This window comes from Labrus mixtus, chromosome 10, assembly GCF_963584025.1.
Source record: "Labrus mixtus chromosome 10, fLabMix1.1, whole genome shotgun sequence".
NCBI lineage: Eukaryota > Metazoa > Chordata > Actinopteri > Labriformes > Labridae > Labrus > Labrus mixtus.
The window spans coordinates 13567593-13590151 of record NC_083621.1 but is presented as its reverse complement, the minus strand read 5'-3'; the positions used below and the strand labels follow the sequence as shown (position 1 = coordinate 13590151).

At 41.8% G+C, this 22559-nt stretch overlaps 3 protein-coding genes across 3 annotated transcripts in view; 1 reads left to right on the top strand and 2 right to left on the bottom strand.

The window, feature by feature from the left end:
* The window catches only part of cenpi (centromere protein I), a 153304-nt gene that overhangs the window by 105624 nt on the left and 25121 nt on the right, over nt 1-22559 (top strand). The window lies entirely within an intron of this gene.
* nox1 (NADPH oxidase 1) lies at nt 3-9416 on the bottom strand. The gene is made up of 13 exons (XM_061048459.1): nt 9267-9416; nt 8614-8709; nt 8409-8519; nt 7591-7675; nt 5513-5658; nt 4733-4926; nt 4521-4647; nt 4296-4388; nt 3964-4205; nt 3464-3626; nt 3096-3242; nt 2843-2967; nt 3-1531 (listed from the first exon to the last, which is right to left on the bottom strand). Exons 1-13 carry the CDS (start codon nt 9309-9311, stop codon nt 1405-1407), a joined length of 1701 nt encoding a protein of 566 aa, XP_060904442.1. The 5' UTR covers nt 9312-9416; the 3' UTR covers nt 3-1404.
* Nucleotides 9648-19080, bottom strand: xkrx (XK related X-linked). The gene is made up of 3 exons (XM_061048462.1): nt 18156-19080; nt 12183-12442; nt 9648-11409 (listed from the first exon to the last, which is right to left on the bottom strand). Exons 1-3 carry the CDS (start codon nt 18512-18514, stop codon nt 10544-10546), a joined length of 1485 nt encoding a protein of 494 aa, XP_060904445.1. The 5' UTR covers nt 18515-19080; the 3' UTR covers nt 9648-10543.

Here is a 22559-nt window from a genome sequence, read left to right as displayed (position 1 = left end):
CATTGTAGTGATTTGTTTATTCAAAATGAGGTTAGAATTATTTACAAGAAAATGATTTAAAACAGTAAAAAAATGAAAAATACCAGAAGAAAATAATACCCAGAAGTCCGTTCACTTCTTGAGAAGATGATTAACCTCTGCCTACGTGACCTCCTGCTTTACCTCATCACTTTTTGTAATGGTGATGTTGTAAGGTAACAATAAATCACAGGTGGTTTCCAAGAAGCATGTTTTCTTAACAATTAAAGCCACTGGAAAAAACTGACCAAGATTACACTTTCACAATTTTGGAGCTAAAAAAATTTCAATGCAAAACTACATGACATATTTAACAACATAACAGTGATTTACAGTACAATACATTTTGTCTTTGGTCCATTCTTTTGTGGAAAACATAAACTCAAAGATGAAATATTCCTGAAGAAGTTAATCAACAAAACTGATGGCTTAAACAAAGCCAAAAATGAACTGTTAACATCCTATAGATGTGATGATTTGCTGCCTTTCTTGTCTGATTCATATAACAAGAAACTTTACATTTGTACTATGAAAAACTTTCCCAGAGGAACTATACTTTTTTTTTTCTGACAAATTAAATTAAGAGACTGGATGCTGGTGGCCTGGTGTTTAGCTTGCACGCCATATGTACAGAAGCTGTTGTCCTCGAAGCAGATGGACCGGGTTCAAATCTGGCCTGTGGCTCCTTTCCCGCTCTCTCCCCCTGAATTCCGACTATCCACTGTCCTATCTCTAAAATAAAGGCATTAAAAGCCAAAAATAAATCATAAAAAAAGAATATATTTAGAGAAAACATGATTAATCAAGAAAAAAAAGAAAAATGTGATAATGGCAACACTCTTTGGTTGCAGTCCTTGGTGGGCTGCTGTAAGAAAGTATAAATTTGTCTTTAAGACAAAATATTAAATTTCTGTTCTGATTTCATTTCATTTGTTTTATTTCGCTGGAGGTGCTGATCTCTGTGTAACAATATTTCAAAGCTTGTTCAAGTCTTAGGAACTAAAAAAAAAGGCTTCACCAGACACACAGATTAAAATTAACAGTACAACTAATCTAGCAACGTGACTGTGACTCAGTGTTTAAACCATGAGTCATTGTGAATTATCAGTTTCTGGTTTCATCATGGTTGGAAAAATCTGAATGAAGAAAGAAAGTCCCTGAGTAGTGCTAGAAGAACAACATGCCGTGCCTTTTTGTTTTGTCTTCTTCTGAACGAGTGCAGTATAGTCAAGTGTTTCCAAACACACCCAGCTCGAGTCACAGACTGTCAGGCTGCTTTGTGTTTGTGCTAAGATACTCCATGAAGGAAATTCCCCAACAAGGGGAGTCCTCCAAACTAAAAGATAAATCAACAAAAAAAAATTCGGCTTTGCTGTTGAATTTGTCTCAGAAGTTTTCCTTGTTGAAGTAAAATTTAGTCTTCCGAGGATCCACGTCTGAGTATTTGGCACATTTCTTATCCAAAACTTTAGCCAGAGCAGCAGGGCCACATAAGAAAGTGCCAACCACAGACCTGCAAAGAAAAATAAATACAACATATTTTAGTTAAATAATTCTACACATTATTCAGTCCTTTTACAGGTAAGCTAAAGACACTAGCCTTTCAACCATGCTAGCAGGCACTTTACTAAAACACACCCTAGTTTAGGTAGCTACACCTTTGAAAACATTAGACCAGGGGTGGGCAACTGGCGGCCCGGGGTCCACATGCGGCCCCCATCAACCCTCAACGTGGCCCTCGGGTCAATTTTGACATATCAATTAATTGGAAACATGAAGAAAACATGACAAAATCTGCCATGAAATCATGAAAACCAGAAATATGTCCATAATCATATTTGATCACTGGTATATGTTGAAGTTAAATTTGAGACATTATTGACTGTAATCGTTTTTTGCATGCTACAATTTGGCCCTCTGGCAGTGAGAATTAAATTAATGTGGCCCTTGCTGTGAACGAAGTTGCCCATCCCTGGTTTAGTTAAAGAAACAGAAACCAGGTCAACAAGATTATCGAATCTCCTGCTACATGTAAAGAAGATTGCTAACCATGCTATCAGTGGGGCTGTACCAAGACAGCTTACTTAAGCTAGCTAAATTGTTGAAAACAGTCACACACAAAAAAGAAGAAGCTTTGTGCAAAGTTTGTTTGAATGGGGTTAAGATTTACATTTAAAAAAAAAGTATTCAATCCTCTGGTAAAAGGAAGTAAACCACTTTAAGCTACATATTCAAGCTAATTAAACTCTTAACACAACATGCTAATGTGCTTACAGTGACAATGCTAAAGAGCTGAACTAATTGTTGTTAAGCTGATGTTTCATGAGAAATTACAGCTGAGGAATGTCATTGATGTTGGAAGTTTTTTGGTCATAAAATTAACTGAGGGGGCTGCAAGTATAAAGGTGGGCAGAAATAAAATGAATGCAATTCATCCTGAGGGGAGAAATAAACAGAAATAAACTTCTGGATGAAGTTTCAACGGCAATCCATCTAATAGTTCTGAACAAATATTACCCATGACCCCAAATGGAGGTGCTATAGGAGTAGGGGTCAACAAATTTGGTCGGCATTAATTATTTGGGACCATGCATTTCTTGACTAAATATCACAGCTTACATCTTAAAAATCTCAAATGTGGAGCTCATGAAAGTTATGGGGGGGAAAAGTCAGTCAGACCTCATTCTTTGAGGACCAGCAATTTCTGAACCTAATTCCAGGGCAGCTCACTAAACAGTTGTTGAGATTTTTTTTAGCCTGGACTAAAAAAGGGGTGAAATAAAAATGAATAAGCTAATAAAACTACTCCAGGACTTTAACTTACGTGGGGTTCTCTTTACGGACTTGTTCAAACTCCTTGTCCCAGGCGGGTCTGCCATATTGCGTTTTCTGTTTGAGCCCAGTGACCACATCTGTGTTCTTGTCAGAGTGAACCCACGCATGATGAGCCTGCGACAGAATGTGTGGGGTGTGGGGAGAGAGAAGGGAAAACACACAAGTTTTAGATGAAACAAGCTCTTTCAGTTTATCTGAACTTTGGACTATGACTCGAGACGACGGATTAACAACTCTCATACATGGCTTTGATCCCAGCCGGTCAGAAAGAGTTTGTAGGTGAGGAAATCAGCCATTCCTCTCTCCTCCATCTCCCTCTCCAGCACCTGAAGAAGGTCAGCGAACCATTCAAAGGCTTGTGTTTCCCGGCAGAGCCAATAGAAGTAGATCTGAAACCAGGAAGCAGATGCAGTCGATTTGAACAATGATCCTTTTACGGAAGAGCTGCAGATGACTCGTCCTCTAACATGGCTGTGTTGTGAAATCACACATTGTTCTTTATTTCAGAGACAATAACAGGTCCTTTGTCAGCGTGGTGACATTGATTTGACAGGTTTAAATGTAAGAAACAGGCTGATTGTGAAACTGTGTGGGCGTTTTTAATTGTTACCTTTCTGGTGCGTAGTTTAGGGTTGGAGTCTTTGAACTTATACCAGATGGACTTGAGGATGGAGGCAAAGGGAGTGACTCCAATGCCGGCACCAACCAGCATGCTGACCTCATAGTCGAATACGTCCTCACTGGCTGTGCCGAAGGGTCCGTCCACTCCCATTCTGCAGAAAAACAATACAGACATTGTGTTATTAGGACAAATAAGTTACAGCCGACAAACAAAACATGAACAAGTTTTAAAAGCTACGACTGCAGTCACTGAACATTTACGTTTTAAAAGATCAGTCAGGGTTAGATTGCGTTTTTTTTTTAATGCAATTCCACTTACGGTTAAATGTTATTACACAATTTGTACCATTAGCGTCAAAGCGACATAGTGTAACTTCCTGTGTCACTGACAATCATTTAGAAAGTTGAGTGATAACTATTTTTTAAATGTTAAGACGATATGCTTAAGATGCAAAATCCCATTAGGCCTATTTAAAATGAAACACTCACTTTGGTCCCTGTGCTCCCTCTGGCAGCTGCTGCACGATGTTGATGAGTTTGTCGGTCCAGTCCCCGGCCGAGCGGATGTGGACGCTGAAGAAGTCCTCCTCGGGGGCAGAAGTCATGGTGAACGGGTGCCACTCCAGCTGGGAGATGGCCGGGCAGTTGAGGAAGACATACTGACCCACCTCCATCTTGAATCCGTTCTTCACCAGCTGCAGCTCCAGCACCTTCGACGGCCGCATCACGATCTAAGAGCAAATCCAGCGGATTATAAAGGTGAGTTAACATAACCTGCCGAGCGAGTCATATAGAAAAGATGAATCGCGAATCAAACGTACCTTTCTGTAACTGACAGTCTGCATGTAGCGAATAAAACGCAGCAGACGTTCACAAATGTACAGAATCATGGGGCCGATCACATACATCCAGGTCTGGAACAGACAGAATATACAGACAAATTAAGTACACTTTTACTTATAGAAGAAGCTGTAGTGAAGTAGTAGTTTAAATAAACATTTAACAGCTATACATTTTCCTGAGTATAAATGTAAAAGAAGACAAACCTGTGGAAATCCTCCAGCAAACTGCGGGATGGGACACTCAGGAATCTGGCCCCACTGGTCACTGCGGTCCTTACAGTAGGTGAAGTTGTGTGCAGGATCTGTTGTCTGTTGGCTCCTCACAATGCGTCTGAACATGACAAATACAAGTTAAACCTGTCGGCCCTTTGATTCAACACAAAAGTTCCACGCAAGATCAAGCTGATTCCTTATACCCTGCTCCGTGGAAGACGAGACCAATGAAGAAGATGATGAAGAGGTGGTGGGTGTACCAGAAGACCTCGAAGTAGCTGCGTCTGATGAACTCCATGGAGGAGGTGATGATGAGGATGAGGGCCAGAGTGATGATGACGCCTGTGAGGCCAGCGATGGTGGTGAAGACAAGGTAGGTCGGACTCTGCTGGGCATCCTGAAACACAGGGGAAGACGGAGCAGATAGTGACAATTTAGACGTGAGCTTCTGTTTACAAAATCAAGAGGAAGGACAATGATTTAAAAGATAGAGCGACTTTGGGGAATTTATTTTGTGATTCTATTCCGTTAGTTAATGAGGGGGAAAAAAATTATTATCTGGCAAGATTTGTCTGTTGACAGCTCTAATTCAGAGTGCTTATTGATGTGATCCTCTAACTCAGTGGTTCTCAACTGGTGCGTCGGGACCCAAATGTGGGTGGCGGAAAGTGTGTTCAGTGGGTCGCGATCGTGTGGATTTGGGGGGTGTCAAGAAGTCTATGAAGCCGTTTTTAAACATGTTTGTTTTGTTCCATTTCTTTGCTCTGCCACCTGTTTGTAGCGTCTGAGGTCCAGGCTGAATAATACCTGAAATTGGGGTCGCTATTTTCCCTGACGGAGTTGCCGGGGGTCCTGAGTCTGGACCAGCTGAGAACCACTGCTCTAACGTACATAAAGTTACACAAAAAGCATGAGAACAGCCCACATTCAGTTCTCCATATGTCACTGTGATACTTTGACTGAATTAAGTTGGAAAGACTTACGACATTTAAAGAGCGGATTGGGTTCAGGTAAGTGGTGTTGTCGGTGTCTTCCAGGTCGGACAGAGCCGTGCTGAGTTTGTCGTAACCTCCTCGTCTGCTGTTGTTGTACCACTCCACGTTCAACAAGTGGGCGATTAAATGAACGGCTAAATAGCACACACACAGGAGACAGGTTACCACTGCAGGTTTACCACATTTTTTATTCATACTAACTACAGGGGTATGCAAACTGATTTCAATTCAAATATTTTCACATGATAGTTTAAAAAACAACAACTATGTAATACTGATAAATGTAAGATTTAAACATCTGCAGTGGCTGCACTAGAGGTCAATATATATATATATATACAATATGTCTGATCTTGAAAGAATGAAGAAGAACTCTTTTAAATCCACTATTGGTAAATATTTATTTTAGACTTAGTTTACTTCCCTCTCCTCTTTCCATTCCCTGACATGACATGTTAATCTTTGACCTCTGCACCTGTCTGTCTGTCTGTCTGTCTGTCTGTCTGTCTGTCTGTCTTTGTGTTTTTAGCAGAAGGAGGAAGTACTCTGGGTTGGCAGAAACATTTTATGTTATCAGTTCCACTAAACCATCAGGAAGGAGTGATAACTTTGTCCTCCTTCAATAACTTATCTAAAAACATCAGGTCAGACTAGTGTGCAGAGTGTGTAAAAGAAATTATAAAATATACTGTATACTGGAACCATGTACAGCAAGCACACCATTTCAAGGCTTAAATAAGATGATGTCACATTACTTTAATTGATTCATTCTTTTCTTTATTCTGTCTTAAACACCCCTCACCCTCACACCTATAACACTGGTCAATTCTGAACTCCAGGTGTGAACATAGCGAATTACAAATGCTCAAATTACTGTAATTAAGTTGTTTTTTGGGTACTTGTACTTCTATGAGTAGATTTCAAGTCTGTACTTAAGTACTCATTACATGATGTGATCTACTTAGTTACTTTTAAAATCAAAATGGAGTACTGAATGCAATTTGAATTAAAGTTGTATTGTGTAATAATCACGGGGATTTGCTGTCAGAGAGGTGGATTATATGTCTTTTGGAGAATCTTTTTATTGGCTAAAATCCCCTGACAAAAAGAATAGTTGTGTTTTTGTTACCTATAAGAATGAGCTCTTTCATCTACAGAGGGAGAATGTCTACTATGTGGCACCACCTTGTTTCTAAAGTCGCCCAGAACGCACAAAGCAAACACTGGCTCTAGACAAAGCCTTTTGCAGTTTGGGAAAATTTCACAGCCACTGCAGGTTCCCCTCCACGCTTGGAATGAAAAAATTGCAGAGACATGTATGCAACATGTGATTAACTCTGTGAAATGTTCGCGGCTTCAGACACAAAAACTTCCTGGTTAGGTTTAGCATAAGACCATGTTTGGGGCTGCAATAACCTTGGTATGTTACTGATATGGTAACATGTTGTCACTGAAGCGACTCATGACATGAAAGTCACACGACTTCGCAATTTGAAAGTGACATGACAGTCACTTGACGCACATAATGGGCCTTACAACTTTAAAACCATTTTGGTTTCATGGGACATGAACCTCAGTCTCCTGAGTGAAGTCCATCAAACCACCTCCAGCTCCTCCACCTGTGGACTTTCTCACTCTTTGTACTACGCCAACAGCCCGGGCAGTCTCATACAGTCACAATGGTTTTACATTGAAGTTCCTTAAAAAGCCCCCTGCGTTACATTCAGACTTGAATGAGTACCGTCTGTATGAGTTGCAGAGGGGTGATGACAAATTGTTGATATGTGAAATTGTGTGAAAAGTGTGAATTTGAGAAGACTGCTTTCTACTTTTACTTCAGTATTTTCCTAGACCATTACCTCAACTTGTAACTGAGTAAAATTTGAGTCATCTAACAGTTCTTGTTCTTAAGTAACTAGTTTCAGAACTCTTTACACCTCTGGCTCTGACATGAAACTCCAACCTCAACTAAGTTCATTGGCATTTCAGCATAGCGCGGGTGAACCACAACCATCACAGAACAAGAGCTGAGAGTGAAAGAGAGAAATGCACGCAGGTGAGTTCACCTGTCATCAGAGCGATCATGTAAGCCACCAACTTGTGGAAACTCAGATTTTTGTCCAGTTGTTTCCTCATTGTTCTGCCGCAACACTGAAAAGATAACAAAGGACAGAAAGAGAAAATGTGACACACGGGGAAATAAGTTCTTTTCAAGGCTGTGACGGAGCGTTTCCTAACATGAGTCTATTTCGAGAGGAGGGGGCCGCATGTAGGGGGCAGGGTGCAGATATGGAAAGATAAATTGTCATATTTTTGGGCCATAGCATAAACATACAGTAACTATATTACTCACCTGTATAACTGGTTGTTTATATGGGGAAAAACACACTATATCACCCTAAACAAAAGTTAAATTTTGGGAAAAATTAGTTATAAGAACAACAATGTCCCATTTTTTAGAGATTATTTTTTGGGAGTTGATGGCCTTACAGCACCAAACAGCATCTGGATCAGGAGTCCAGCCTGCGACCATTGTGAGGTCTGTAGCCTCTGTATATTGGACACCTATACCGGCCCCCTATTGGTAAAGCATTATTGAAGCAGACAAATAGTTTAGAAGCAAAGAATATAAAAAAGGAAATGCTGGAGAACAATACAAACTCGTACAAAATGATGGAAAATAGGATTAAAAGGCAGAAAAAAAAGGCAAATGATGGCTAGTGGGAAAACGTTTCATGTGAAACTATCACAGGTGACTTACCTGCCCGTCCAGCAGTCAAACTAGTTTATATTATTTGCATGCAAATACTCCACCTTAAAGGGACAATTAGCATGTATAGAGAGCACCTCGCCCTGTTTGAAAACGTAAGCATCACAATCTTACCACGAAGGAGCCGCGCAGCAGAGACAGCAGGTTTCTGCACACCGGCAGCAGGATCAGCAAGCAGTTGAAGTTGAGGACAGCAGCGGGAGCTCTGGCCCAGGGCAAGGCAGCCTGAAACATTTTTTTTTTTTAATATTCACATGAGTTTAAATGAGATTAAAGTTTCCGAGAAAAACGTCAAGCTGACCTCCGCGCTCTTTCTTACCCCTAAAAGATGACGCGTGTAATAGAATTCATCGTTCAAATCGTACAGGCGGTAAAACCAGACGAAGAGGAAGATGTTGATGCCCATCCAGACCACCTGCAAACACGACAAGGAACATTTCCCCGTCACTTCATGACTCTTTCATTACACATGTCATCATAATAAATCTCATTTGATATGCTCCAAAAAAACTCCCAAAAGTCACAGGTCCGCCGAAACTCTCAGTTCTCTTAATAATGTTTAAGATTATCTTGTTTACAGCTGTCTTTTAGCACATTAGATTTATATTTATTGTAGTTCGATTACAATTAAATAAAAATTAAATTAAATTTAGCCTGATATTATATAAATGTCTTATTATATCTGATCATAATGGCGTCCTTAATCAATGCTCAATGTTCTCTTATAATTCGTTTGTTTTACACTTTGTTATAGTAGTCTTGATGTCTTGTGTGAGTCAATTGGAACAGCCTTGCTGCTAAAATGTGCTACAGAACTAATAAACTTGAATAGCCTCGCCGATTTGCGTTGAAAACGCACGTTTACGCATTTATGGTTCGGTTTCTACGCACACAATCTGTACGTAAAATCTTACCCTAACCGTTATAAATTCCTACTGGAGATATTAACATTTATCAACACCAAACACTCACCAATATAAAGGCAGTAAGTCCATTGTTGATTATCCAGTTTGCCATGTTGATGACTTTATCTCGACCCGCAGCAATTTCCCTGCATCTTCAAGCTTTGCAACTCCTTTAAAGCCTCCTGTCCGGGCTCCTCCCTCCTCTACAGGTGACTCAATACACAAGGAAACAAAAACCTGGCGGCTTACGAAATGTCTCTGTTGATAAAAGTTTATAGGAGAGGTTTCCCTCTTGTAGTTGAATGGCCACATTCCCTGCTCGTTGGAAAAAAATGGACGTACAGGAATGAGGAAGTTACACCATGCAGGAAATTTTACTCTGCTGCAAGTTGAGGAAATTATTGGATGCATACAGTTTTATTGTGTGTTAAAAAGAAGGAGTGAGGAGTCATGTTTTATTTTTATTCATGAAAAAGGTAAACTAAATAACATGAGGACATTCAATGCTTTTATGTATCTTTCAAGTAAACAGCAGTAGTCAAGGCACACAAACAAACGAGACAACACATTAAAACCTGTGAGAGCACTTTGATACAGTTCATTCAGTGGCAGTTTGGTCGATGCATCATCAACTTTAAGGTTAACTATGAAAGACAAACACCTGATAGTCTGAACCAGGACCTTCTTTTAAAAAAAAAAAAAAAAAAAAAAAAATCAAGGCAGTCAGGCTGGACAGCGAACAACACAAGGCATTCATCACAGCAGTCAGGGTATGAGGAAGATCAATTCTTCTTCTGACCTTTTCTCCCCTTCCTGCTTTGTTTAAAAAGGAGTCTGTTTAGCGCTGATGCAAGCATGTGCAAAGGGGGGGGGGGGGGGGGGGGGGGATAAACCCTGAGAGGAGGAATACTGGGGGAGTCCTGCTCAGTCTTTCAAGACTCTTCGGACACACTTGGCACGTCTCCCTGCACACCTGGCTCAGTCCTCCTGAGCATGACCCCACTGCTGCTCTCTCTTAAGCTGGTCTTTGTGCATGGCTGCATATCTCAGCATGCTACATTCTTTTAGCATTCTGGGGCCCCGTGGTGCCCTGACTGTGGGTTATCATGCTCCATAAAGACATCAGTAAGGACCTAAATCCAGTTCAGAGCCAAAAATGTGTAAAGTTCTGCGCACTCAGGAGAAAAATGCAAATCTTGGGTTTTCTAATTCATCATTTTGCTATCTCTGAAACAACAAGGACCCCGTGGTTCGTGTGTTTAAAGAATCGTTCAGTGTTGCACCAGCTTCGATGCATTTTTACATCAGAGCATTTAGTTCGTTTTATTCTCCGTTAAGCCATCTTCACGCTGCTTCCATTATGTCGTCAATAATAGCAGTCTCCCGCTCTCCCAGCTGACTGGTGAGGTCTGGGGGTTCGGAGTTTCTGGGGTCCAGCAGCTCCAGCGGCTCCTCCGGCACCAGCACCATGGTGCCTGCGGTCGAGTATGTGGGCTGGGGCTTCCGCTGTCTCCCGCCAGCCCCCTCCCTCCCTTTGTGGCAGCAGACGCAGTGCAGGCAGTCGTGGACGTTGTACTTGAAGAGGCGTCTGCAGGGGTGGCAGAACTGGTAGAAGAGCAGCATGAAGATCACGGCCAGGCTGTAGCCGATCAGCAGCTGCACCACCAGCAGCGGCGCGCACACATACTCGTAGAAGTCTGATTTGAATAAGTACCACAGCAGGATGAGGAGGAAGTTCTCCACAAAGCGGCCGCAGTAATAGAGAGCGAGGCGGCCCCAGTGCTGCTCCCTTTCGATGAGCTCCTTGTGCGTGAGGTCGAGCTGCACGGCCGACCAGCAGAAGACGTTGATGCACGCGTAGAGCAGCGTGAACATGCACAGCACCACCGTCGTGCCCAGCTTGGAGAAGTTCTTCTCAACATCCTCCGCCAGCGAACCCTTTCTGGCCCAGAACTCGGCCCACGGGTGGAAGAAGAAGAAGAGCAGGTTGACCAAGCCGACGAGGATCACCCACTCCGCGAGCGCCGTGCTGAAGAGGACGAGAGCCGTGATGCGCGTGGCGATCTCCAGACCCCTCCACGCGATCATGCACAGGTACGCCGCAGGGCGCAGGCGCACCTTGTATTCATCGTATCTGATCTGGATGGCCAGAACGCTGCACACAAGCGCCCCGTATATGATGGAGATCAGGGTGATGATCATCAGGGCCACTGTGAAAACAAAACACAAGTGAAGCGTCACAAAAACGTCCACATCGAAGTCCCATTGAAACTCGTCACTTTGATTAACGCTCTCAAGCTCGGAGAAGGCTTTGTAGTCCTCATCATTCAAAACAGAATATCTCCAGTGTTTCTTATATAAGTCAAACATCACTCTCTTTAAAATACATCTATTGTAACGCAGTGGTATGGAAAATGTTTAGAATGCGTTTCTTAAAAACACACCTTCAATACATCATTGAAGTACGTTACAATCATTACTTTATGGCATCACTTTTCCTCTAGGGGCATCTTCATGTCATGTTACACTTTGTTGAGACCCTCCCAACAAAGCATCAACTGTACTGCGTTGACTGCTTAACTTGCAAGGCGTGCATGCTAACTCACTAAACTTTGATCATTAACACTGTAAACATTACAGAGTAGCATGCTACCATGCTGGATTAACATTTACAGTGACGCTAGCAATGCTGAAGACACTTAGAATTTTTTTCCTACTCGTATTTTAGATTGCTATTGCTCAGCACTCCTCTTAAAAAAAAAAAGGACTCATCTGCTTTAACATTCACTCATTCTGGTTTTAACTTTTGATTTGACCTGTACAGTATTAACTCTCCAGGATGAGTCGCAGTCCTAAAGAGCTTCTAACCTCAAAAAAGGTATTTCAACATAGCTAAGTTTGAAAGCAAGGATGCAACAGCGTGAACATGTTTCAAGTTCTCCACGTGGGCTGCGTGAACCGCCGACCCCTCTCACACGCTTACATCTTGCAGGGAGGAAGTATTTCTCCTGGATGGTGGCGTACAGCTGCAGCGTCAGTTGAGGCGTGGAGCCCAGGAAAGCCTGGATGACCGCCGTACGCTTGAAGGCGTTCCTGTGTGTGGCCAGGGTCCTCTCCGACTGGCCAATTTCCAACTCCATAGGCAACCCCTGTCCCTTCTTCAGCTGGATCTTCCTGGAGATGGTGACGTAAGGCTCCTCCTTGTGCCCGGCCTTGAAATAGACCACCAGGGCCTCGAAACACCTGGGGAGGAAAGAAGAGGAGTGACTGAGAGCGAAGTTACATTTAAACACCAACAGAGGGCAGTGCAATGCCAGGTTTGAGTAACTATAATAGGGATCATGTGTTTTCTGCTTTTATATCAAAATGTATTAATCATGGTGTGAATACGTGAAGCAATATGTAGCAATCAAAGCAATAAAGTAAAAAAAATATAAAATAAAATAAGAAAAGTATCAGGGGTGACATCTCTGAAATCTGTTGATTCAGCCTGATTTCAATGCAGTTAATTAGATTGGTATTAAAGTTACTCAGCTCAGAAATGTTTTACCTTCAAGAGAGCCGTCGTAAACAGACCTTTATTTGTAAATCACAGTTCAGCAAACAGGAGCACAACCCTCACCAGCCACCAGAGGGCAGCCACAAGACATGAAACACAGATCCCCCGAGGCCTTAATGCACACTGTGAAAAACTCTGGGTGTGGTTCTTTTAAAAATGTTTGCAAGGTAAATGCTCCCTGTGTCCGGTCACCGGCGAAGAAATAAACACTACTCATAAAGACGGAAACATGTTTTTTTTTCTGTGAGCAGTTTCTGTGTAAGAGGTGTGTTACTGATTCCTCCAAGGAAAGTGTCTGAATATTTCAAAACTTAAAAAAAAGGGGATTTGTGGCTAATTTAAGTTTTTCTACATTCAAATGATAACTGGAGTGTTTCCTGACTGTAAGCCAAAATGACACAAAAGGACAGCCAAATAATGTCAGAGTCATATACAGTAATCAAGTTGCAACATGAATGCTACCTTAACTGGAAGTGCAAGGTTTCCACCTGCCTGACAAACAACATGTCGCCATATTAATCCCTGAATGATACTCATGAAATGACCCACACTGCTGCACATCTGGGCTTTACAAAAAAAAACCAAAAAAAAAACCCCACCCTCTCTGAGGATTCCCACCCCAGCTCTAAAACTCACGTCACCGCGCTGGAATGTTAACTTTTTTTCCTCTGAAATCTCCGACTTTAAGACGGACAGAATCAAGACTCCCACTTAAATGCACTCCTTTGCTGTACGACTACGTGCGGCTCTGACACTCAGGAGTCGGCAGCGGTCCGACATTTCCACGGTCTGTAGCTTCAGCTGCTGCTAGCAGGGGGAAACTGTGCACTTTGCTGAAAGTGCAAACAGGGCACAGTGCCAGGCGTCCACACATGCCCCTGAACTGTGTTTGACCCAAATGTTGGAGCCTGGCAGGGGGGGATGTTGTCGTCACTTGGACACACACTCTTATCTATAGACCAGCACACACTATATTTATTCCTGTCTACATTACAGTTACAGCACAAAAAAAACCTGATTTACTGACATCCTTCCCACAGAAATCTGGCAGCACAACAGGCTGAGGAGGCAGTATGAACTGGAGCCAGCGTGCACTTAGGATTCTGTAAAGCAACCGAGAGGCAGACTGAATTTCACTTAGAGGGAACGCAAAAAGCAGCGCAGATGAATGCATTAGCCGAGAGAATCAATATGTGCTGACTTCCAAGGCATCAGCTTATGGACTTTAAAAAAAAACAAAAAAAAAACACACTGGTTTCTGCTCTGTATTTGCAGTCTGAACATGCAACCTGCCCCCTCAAAGTGTGTGAACACAGCAGTGTGCTGCAACGATCGACACAGGAAAGAAAATGAACCGCCTTTAAAAAAAAAAACAAGTCAATGCTTCTCTGGCGACTCTAACACTGAAACTTTCAGAGTGACGGGCAGCAGACTGAGCAAGAGCATTCAGGAAATTCTTCCAATAGCTCTTCAGCAAGATGACTTGAGGCTCATCACGCTCGCTAACAGACTGAGGGGTTTTACCTAATAGGGAAAGACACAAAAAAGAGAAAAGCTGCGTGCTCAGGCTGGTCCAAGCTGACAGAGTAATAATACAGTTTGTGTTGTTGCCGCTTCAGGATCAAACACTCAACAAGACATGTCAGGACAAGCCCCCCCCCCCCCGTAGCAGAGAACCTAACCCCTTCCTCAAAGTTAGCATATTGACTATGTGGAAGACGTAACTCTTTCTTCTCGCAGACAAAACTAAACTAAACTAAAACAAGGCCCTTGACAAATACCAAATGTTGATCTACTGTTATTTGTAAAAGATAACAGGTTGTAATTGGTTGATTTGAATGCACACCCACAAGATAGCCAGCCACATCCCTGAGTCACACAGGAAGCCTCCCATCTGAGCCAAGAGGTGATTTGTGTACAGGCCAGCTTGAAATAAAACAGGAGGCAACGAGCGCAGGACAAAAAGAACAGAATGAAATGCTCTGTAATAAACAATCATAGTATTCGTTTCATGGCCCACCTACAGCATTTGGCGAAAGGTGTTAATCTCAGTGTCGTGTTCAGCAGCTGGCATATTGAAATCTGTTTCATCTGGTGTGGCTGTTTTAAATCACTCGCACCATGAAAGCATTCTTGGGTGGAAGATGTGTTTAGGATCATGGGTAAGGTGAGCGTGGCCGATAGATTACAGACGCTTTTGGTTTAAGAAGCTTCAGTGGAACAGTCCTGGACAGCTTTAGCCACGCTAGCAATGTGGCTGTGTGCGGAAGTTAACGTCTGCATGGCCTTTATCTGCCCAAGGTGAACTATCTCAACATCTTTCGGGTGGATTATAACATTTTGTTTACACTGATGTTCTCCAGAGGATGAATCTGTCCTACTTTGGAGATCCTCTTACTTTAAAGCTTCGGCCGTATTTTGTGTTCAGTGTCAATATTAGCATGCTAACAATCTTTTCTTTGATGACCAACATGTAAAACCGTTGCATGTTAGCATTTGACTTGAACAGCATTTAGCTCTACTATTAACTGACCCTAATTAGCAGCTAGCATGGCTGAAACTCCTTCTTGTTATGTTCTTTCCTGGTTCTATCGTGGCTTCAAGTCCTTTCTCCATCGGTGTGTGACCGGCTCAGAACTATACGACACTGTCAAATCGTAAAGAACAGAAGTGCCATTTCGGTCGGTCCACATATTTGCAGAGCTTCCTGTTCGGCTTTCCAATACCTAATTGCAATATTGATGACATACCAATGTTCACACAAACCAAACATGGACACTACAGGGAAGAAATAAGCTAGGACGTTGATCTGTAAGGAATAGCACCGAGCTTCTCTCTGTTGGAGTTTTCTATTGGACGTTGGTGGGCAAGTTTGCCTAACATGGGACGACACTAATCTTACTTATTTATTTGTTTATTTAATATGGACATACAGTAACATTGGTGCTCTAACATTCACAGGCTCCAGATGCATTTGCTCTTGGTATTTTTAGCAGAATGCTAATTTGCAACACCTGTCCACCTGGGAGGCTTTTAGAACTTACATTACCCTAATGTGACACCTGTAATGTAAATGCTCGTTTGGTCAAAGGAAAAAGGTGTCCAATCCCTTCTTTTTATTTTCCAATTTTAAGCCCTTGTCGTCTTCCACACTCACAAAAGGATGTCTGAGGTCATGGATTCTGGTATCAGGAAGTGTGTCAAACACTTGACTTCTTTATCCTTCAGAATAAAAGTGTTTTCTGTTCCGACTTTCTAGGAAATTAAGTCACACATCCCTTATCCTCAAAATCTTTTTTCACCGCTAAGATTATTAATGAAGTACATCATAAAAAACTTTGAAGCCATGAGTCAGCATCAAACCATGTGGATAAACACCCCTCTACTGCTATTTCTGAAAGTTCCTCACAGCCAAAGTAAATCATTCGTTCATCAACCAATGAATTCAGAGACACCTTCAAGCTTTAAGGCTGAACCCCATCATGTTATACAAACCACCTTTCTGTGAACTGACTGAAAGTGCATATCAACACTACCTCTCTCACTACAGACTGAAATAGACTGTGGAGCTGCAGGTGGTCAATGACATGTGGGGCTTTATCACCAACGAGTAAGGATAAGTATAGAACAGTGTCTGACCTTGGTCCAGTTAACTGTGGGAACTTGGAATCTGCATGAAACATGGCTGCGTTAAAAGAAGGATCCAGCCTTCTCACCATTACTGACGCAGTTCTGTTCTGTATTCTGAAAGCGCTGTATCTGTGCTCATGCTCGACATTACACAGCGGATGAACTCAAATCAAAACTGTTAGCTCAGCGCTGACGATAAGATCTGAATAGCCAAAGAAAAGCAAGCTCTCATTGATCATTTCATCTAAAATACCTCTGTCTTATACCTGCAGACCGCTGCTTTGAAGTGTGTCTGACATCTTATGTTCAAGGCTGCTTCAAAAAGTTGAGCCACAAATCGAGTCGTTTAAATGCCTTTTAGTGACACTTATCCTGCAAAGAATGCAGCATGTAACCTGCACAGAGCTGAAGGCAAAGTAGAATTTCTTGCCTTGTAAAAGAAACACTCCCTTAAATTAAACTCTTATTGTACTGTAAAAATAGAGAGCAGCACCAAACTGCAAACTGCGGTATCAAAGTTCAGAGAGAGAGGGGAAGAGAGAAAGAGAGAGAGAGAGAGAGAGAGAGAGAGAAAGAGAAGTAGACTATTACGTTTACTTTTGAATTTCAAAAGAGTCTCCGCTTTCATCACCCTACATGAGTCAACGTTTGCCAAACAGGTCCCTCACCTGAGATTAACTGACACCAACTGGCTTCATTAAACAGAACACCTCCCTCAACAAAAACATTCAAAACAGCATCTTAACATGTATCCTGACTAAGTCTGTCTGGAAAACGTCTCTCACCCACTGTTTTCCTGTTCCTCTCTCGCCTTTCAGGAGATCAAGTGGTCTGACTAGTCTGCAACACCGAGGATGAGGTCATACGACTGAGCAGCTTCCTAAATGTGAAAGATGTGTAACTAGGGGGTGGCAGCTCTGCAAAGTCATTTGACCAACTTGTTTACAGTCTAGACAGGAGCAGGTGGGGGTGCGGACTGGATGGGGGGGAGGGGGGGGGTCCCCAGTGTGACCCAGAAAAGGTGAGCGCACAGTAATGGAATACTTCAAATCAAAAGAAGCTGTGTGAAGTAAAAGCGTCTTGTGTTTTGAACACAATCTTTATGCAACACTTGAGATGACGTGTGAGGTTGTTATGTTCTGTCTCTCCTGTTCCTCACACTGGACGTGCTCACCATCTGGAGTGTGATTCAGTTCATGAATACTGAATCTGAAACTCTCACTCGATGGAAGAAAAAAAAAAAAACATAGAGATCATGATCATGCTTTAACATCCTATAGTATCATAAAATAATTCAATTAGCCAAGATACTTAAACATTGTAGACAAGGGTAAAAATGCTTCTTGAATTTCCCCATACCTTTGAAATGCTACACTAAATATTAAGTTTACAGCATGACAAGTATAACATGTAATCATCACATTGGGAAGCAGATACCATGAAGACATTTGGCCTTTTTGCTCAAGAATTGAACAGTCTGTTAATTGAGATTAGTGGCACATCTATATCAGATCTTGGGTGATGAGCATCTATAGGTACACAAAAACGTTTCTCTAATGAAATAGTTTACAAAGACATGATTTTTTGGGACTTCACAATCTAACTTTTTTTTTTTTTTTTTTTGCATGTTTAGTCTGCAGATGTATCGCTGTCTGGTTGGATAAATATCCTCTAGTTTAAAAATAATGCTTTCAAGTGAAAAGTAAGCAAAGTTGCGACCTCTACCCCCCCCCCCCCCCCCCCCACACACACACCCCACCCACCTACCTGATGACGGGGCCGAGCAGCAGCAGGTGCAGGAAGAGCACCAGAGGCCGGTCCGTGCCCAAGTCCCTGTGAATGAAGGTGAGCGCCAGCTGGATGAGCACGGCGGGCACCAGCATGAAGGTGATGGTGAAGGCCATCCACACGCCGTCGTTGGTTTTATGGTACATGCTGCACAGCACGGCGGCCGTGATGAACTCTGCGCAGTACAGCAGGGTGGCCAGCACCACGCTGAGGGGGGCATGGACGTGGCTGTGATTCACCACCAGCATGACCCCCCCGTTCTCCGCCGCAGAGGGGCACTCCTGCGGGGCTATGTCGGAGATCTCCCTCTCCTGCTCCTCCATGGCCACTTCGCACATTGTTGTATCAAGTTTGATTTGTGTGCCACGCTGCGAGAAACGTCACAGGACGCTGAACCGAGCTCCCCCTGTCGTATCGTGCTCAAAAAAGCATCAATTTTGCGAAGATTTCGTCTTCTCTCCCAACTTTCCACTGAGTCGATCATCCATGGCTTCACATTGCGTTTCACTTTACAACTCAGTATCCACTCGGTTACTCATTAAAGCTTTCGTTTAGTTGTCTTTTGTATCGTCCCGGCCGTACGTGGCGTTACCACCCTGTTTATCCAGTGGTAACCACCTCACTATCCGCAGTGATACCAGCGCCGTTTCTGCACCGTCAGTGTGCGAGAGGATCGGGAAAGTTCAGCCCCGTCATGCCATCCCGTCAAGACATAAACTCAGACAACAACCACTGTCCAAACTCTGATGTTATCTGTAGTTTAAGACTGAAAAAAAACAACTCTTGTTCGTCGTCGAAAGCGTAACCCTGTGGAGTCTGACTGCAGGCTGTAGGAGGTCCGGGTTTCTCTCTGTCGGCATACTTCTGTGCTTGCTTGTTGATCGTGTTTTCAGTCATTCCGACGCTGTCAGTGCCACAGCGGCGTAAAGTTACACATACACACCAGGGGAGATACAGGAAATGATGGGCGGCGGCTTTCAAATTAAGAGCGATAAGAGATATAGGATAGGAACCCATTTACAATTCCTTTCCACAGACATGTCTGTAAAAAGAAAGTTGGCCTGATGTTTAAATAAATAGACCAAGGAAATAAACTAAAATGCTGCCTCAACAACACCGCAATAAGAACTGAACAGAGCAAAAAATATCCGGAAGCCTAATAAATATTTGATCAAAATCTGACACTTCAAGCCATAATTAGCACATTTTTTATATTTCATACATATTTTATGAAGTTAAATATACTACATGAACACTAAAATAAAACATGATATATTAATATAATAGAACAAATGAAATAAGGGGAGGTGCAATGTGAATGTAGTTAAAAAAAAAACATTGGGTATTAGTTACAATACTCAAGATTATAGTAAACTGTACAGAAAGGTGTTTTTACTATGAAAAAAATCAAGCCAAGGGATACATTATAAAATACAAACACCAGAGAAAACCTTTTGTTAGTATTAAATCAAACCAGCGCAGAACATAAATATATTTAGTATTAGTGGAATACAAAAAGAAAACACTGAACGAAGGGGTCGATTGCACTTCATTCCACTGTCGTTTTTTTATGACTTACAGTATCTGTCCTGTCCAAATGAAAACACTGTAGAGGCAGAGCAAAGAGGGATCCGATTCTGTGCGCTTCCATTTTTAGTTTCCACCAGCAGGGCGGACTTGGCCGTGTATTATGTTGACCTGTTTGTGAACAGGTGCAAAACACAGATTGAATAATAGTAGATTAAAACTTCCCACTGTCTTCTCGGGAACAATTTAATGAAGATTTAGTGATTCATCAAAAATAATACTGTTTGATAAAGATACCTATTAGACGAGACAACATTTTCAGTTTGTGAAAAGGGTGTTTTGGGAGTCAGTTGGATGTTTTCTCAACCACTTATGCAAACAAGGATAATCTGTTTCAAAGGTGCATGAGAATATCAACAAGTTGTATTGACATACAAATGCTTTAGACGGAAAACTATTCCCCTCATGTGACCCATCACCTAAAATCAGTCCCAATCTTGTTTTTACAGACGTTTGAAAATGAATCCATCAAAGGCCATTTAGTTGCAGGATGGTACACTAAGCTGTTATTTCCTCTTCCACTAAAACAACAACAAAGGAAGTTGAACTGTGGTACAGTTTCAACACAGTCGACCCCCAAACATGCTGACCTCTCCCTCCCTCCCAGAGCAAATCCAATCGAATTCTGTGACATCATTATTGGCAGGTCACATGAATATGAAGGCTTGTCATTACTAATGCATGTGTTTGGTGAAGCAGTGGTGTGGGTGACTGACTTCAGACTGCAGATTGCTGTGTGCTCTGTGGACGCTAAAGGGGAAATGGAAGATGGAAACATCATTAGCAGCAGACATGCTCTGTACACATTCAATGATACCGGCCTTTCAGACTGGTGAAAGGATACTCATGTATCTGTGTTTGAAATTCTTTGCAGTAGTCCTTTGTTTCTTTAAAGCCAAGAGGGGATCACTTTCACTTAGATAGCAGCTTGTTAGCTTAGCATAGCAGAGAGACTAGAAAAGAGATGTATGGGGACACTGCAAGCTTATCTTTGATAAGAGGTAATAAATCCACCTTCCAACACATCTAGAGCTTAAGTAACTCATTTGATCTGAACCAAATATTAAAAAACAATGGGATGATTTTACCACAGTTATGTGTTAGGCTTCTTCTTTTTTTTTTTAATCAGGCACAGTCACTTCCTGGATTTTCTGCTTGTCACCTGGCTCATAACCGTTGACATAACTGCAATAATGTCTTTTATGCATGTTGCTGTTATACAAGTGACGTGAAGCCGCACCCTTTTGTTGTCTGTAGGTAGTGTCTCAAAGTCTGTAGCCTGCTTTCCTTTCTACCCCTTGGTTTAAGTACATTGAAAACACAAGGGAGTATCATTCTAATGTAGCCTTGTCCTAATTGATGGTGAGTGCATGTGTGAGGATTTGTATTACTGTTGGACACAGCCAAGCTACTTGTTTTGAGTCTTGATGCTAAGATAGTCCTATCCTTTCCCCTTTCTGTCTGTATCTTTAATTCACATGACAATTATATAAAGCTTCTAATCTAACTTTGGGAAAAACAATGAATATATGCATTTCCAAGAAGGTTGAACAATTCCCTGAGTGTAACCATTTAAAAGCAGAATCTCTGAAGTAGTCTGACAGTGACCCAGATTACAAATTCAGCCTTCGGAGGTCTTTAGAACATGTTTGCAATGTGGAGAGCAGGCAGGAGCAGATGGGGGCGCGGCCCTCAGCTGCTGCTGTTTTTGTACTGTGAATGTATGTGTGTGTGTGTGTGTGTGTGTGTCCGTGTGTTTGTTGTGTGTGTAACAGCTGACACAGGGCTGTGGTCAGTCTGGGATGAGTCTACTCAGCAGAGCAGGGCAGCGCCTGATTGGATGTTGGTCTAAAGACATAATGAGATCAGGCATGCACACAAACCATTACTCCAGGTCAAAATAATAATTTAATTTTATCAGAAGATTCTCTACAACTTTGCCTACTGTCTTTCTTCTTCCAATTTTAAATGTAAGATACTAATCAAACAGTACACCGTGTCGGCAGAACATGATAGAATAGATAAGTTCATAATTACAATACATTCACTGATGATTCAACTGAGATTTAAGCTTTGGTATAAGTTCCTCTTAGCTTGTCAAAGAATACAACATAGAGCTATTATATTGTTTAGAGACTTTCAGATGCAGTCATTGAAAATACATCCTGTGAGTGTGACGCCATCTAGTGGTGAAGCATTTCAAGATGGGTGTGACTGGCTTAATTAGATGATTGTATTAGAGCGTTATGTAATGTGTTTACCTGCCCTTAAATGTTAGAGAGAACCAATGCTGCACCAAACAATTCAAATTTAAAGTCTGATCATTTGATTTCCCCCCCTTTTACACGTTATATTTATTTGTGTTTGAGATGAGATGGTTTTTATGAACACATTTGCTTCACCCTTCAACTCCAACATCATTATCATCCTGAAGGAAATTAGATCTGCAGCAGGCATCAAGACAGAAACACAAAAACAACACCTGGAATATTATCTGGTTTCTGTCATAAGAATTTAAGTTAAACAGTATTGAATTCCTTTACCGGTATGTGTATGCCTCTGCTCAGTCTTTACTATTATTGATTCATTTAGTGGTTGTTGATGATTTTTTCCTAAATTATTTCAGCTTATTTTTTTAGTCTTACCTTAAACTGAGACGAGTTCACCTATGCTTACACACCTCTTATTTTATCAGTGTTTGGGTTAAAGGCTGTTTAATGTGTGTGAAAATAATAAGAATAAACATACATTTAGAGAAATAATTATAACAGTTATGGATTTACAGAAAAAAGGTTA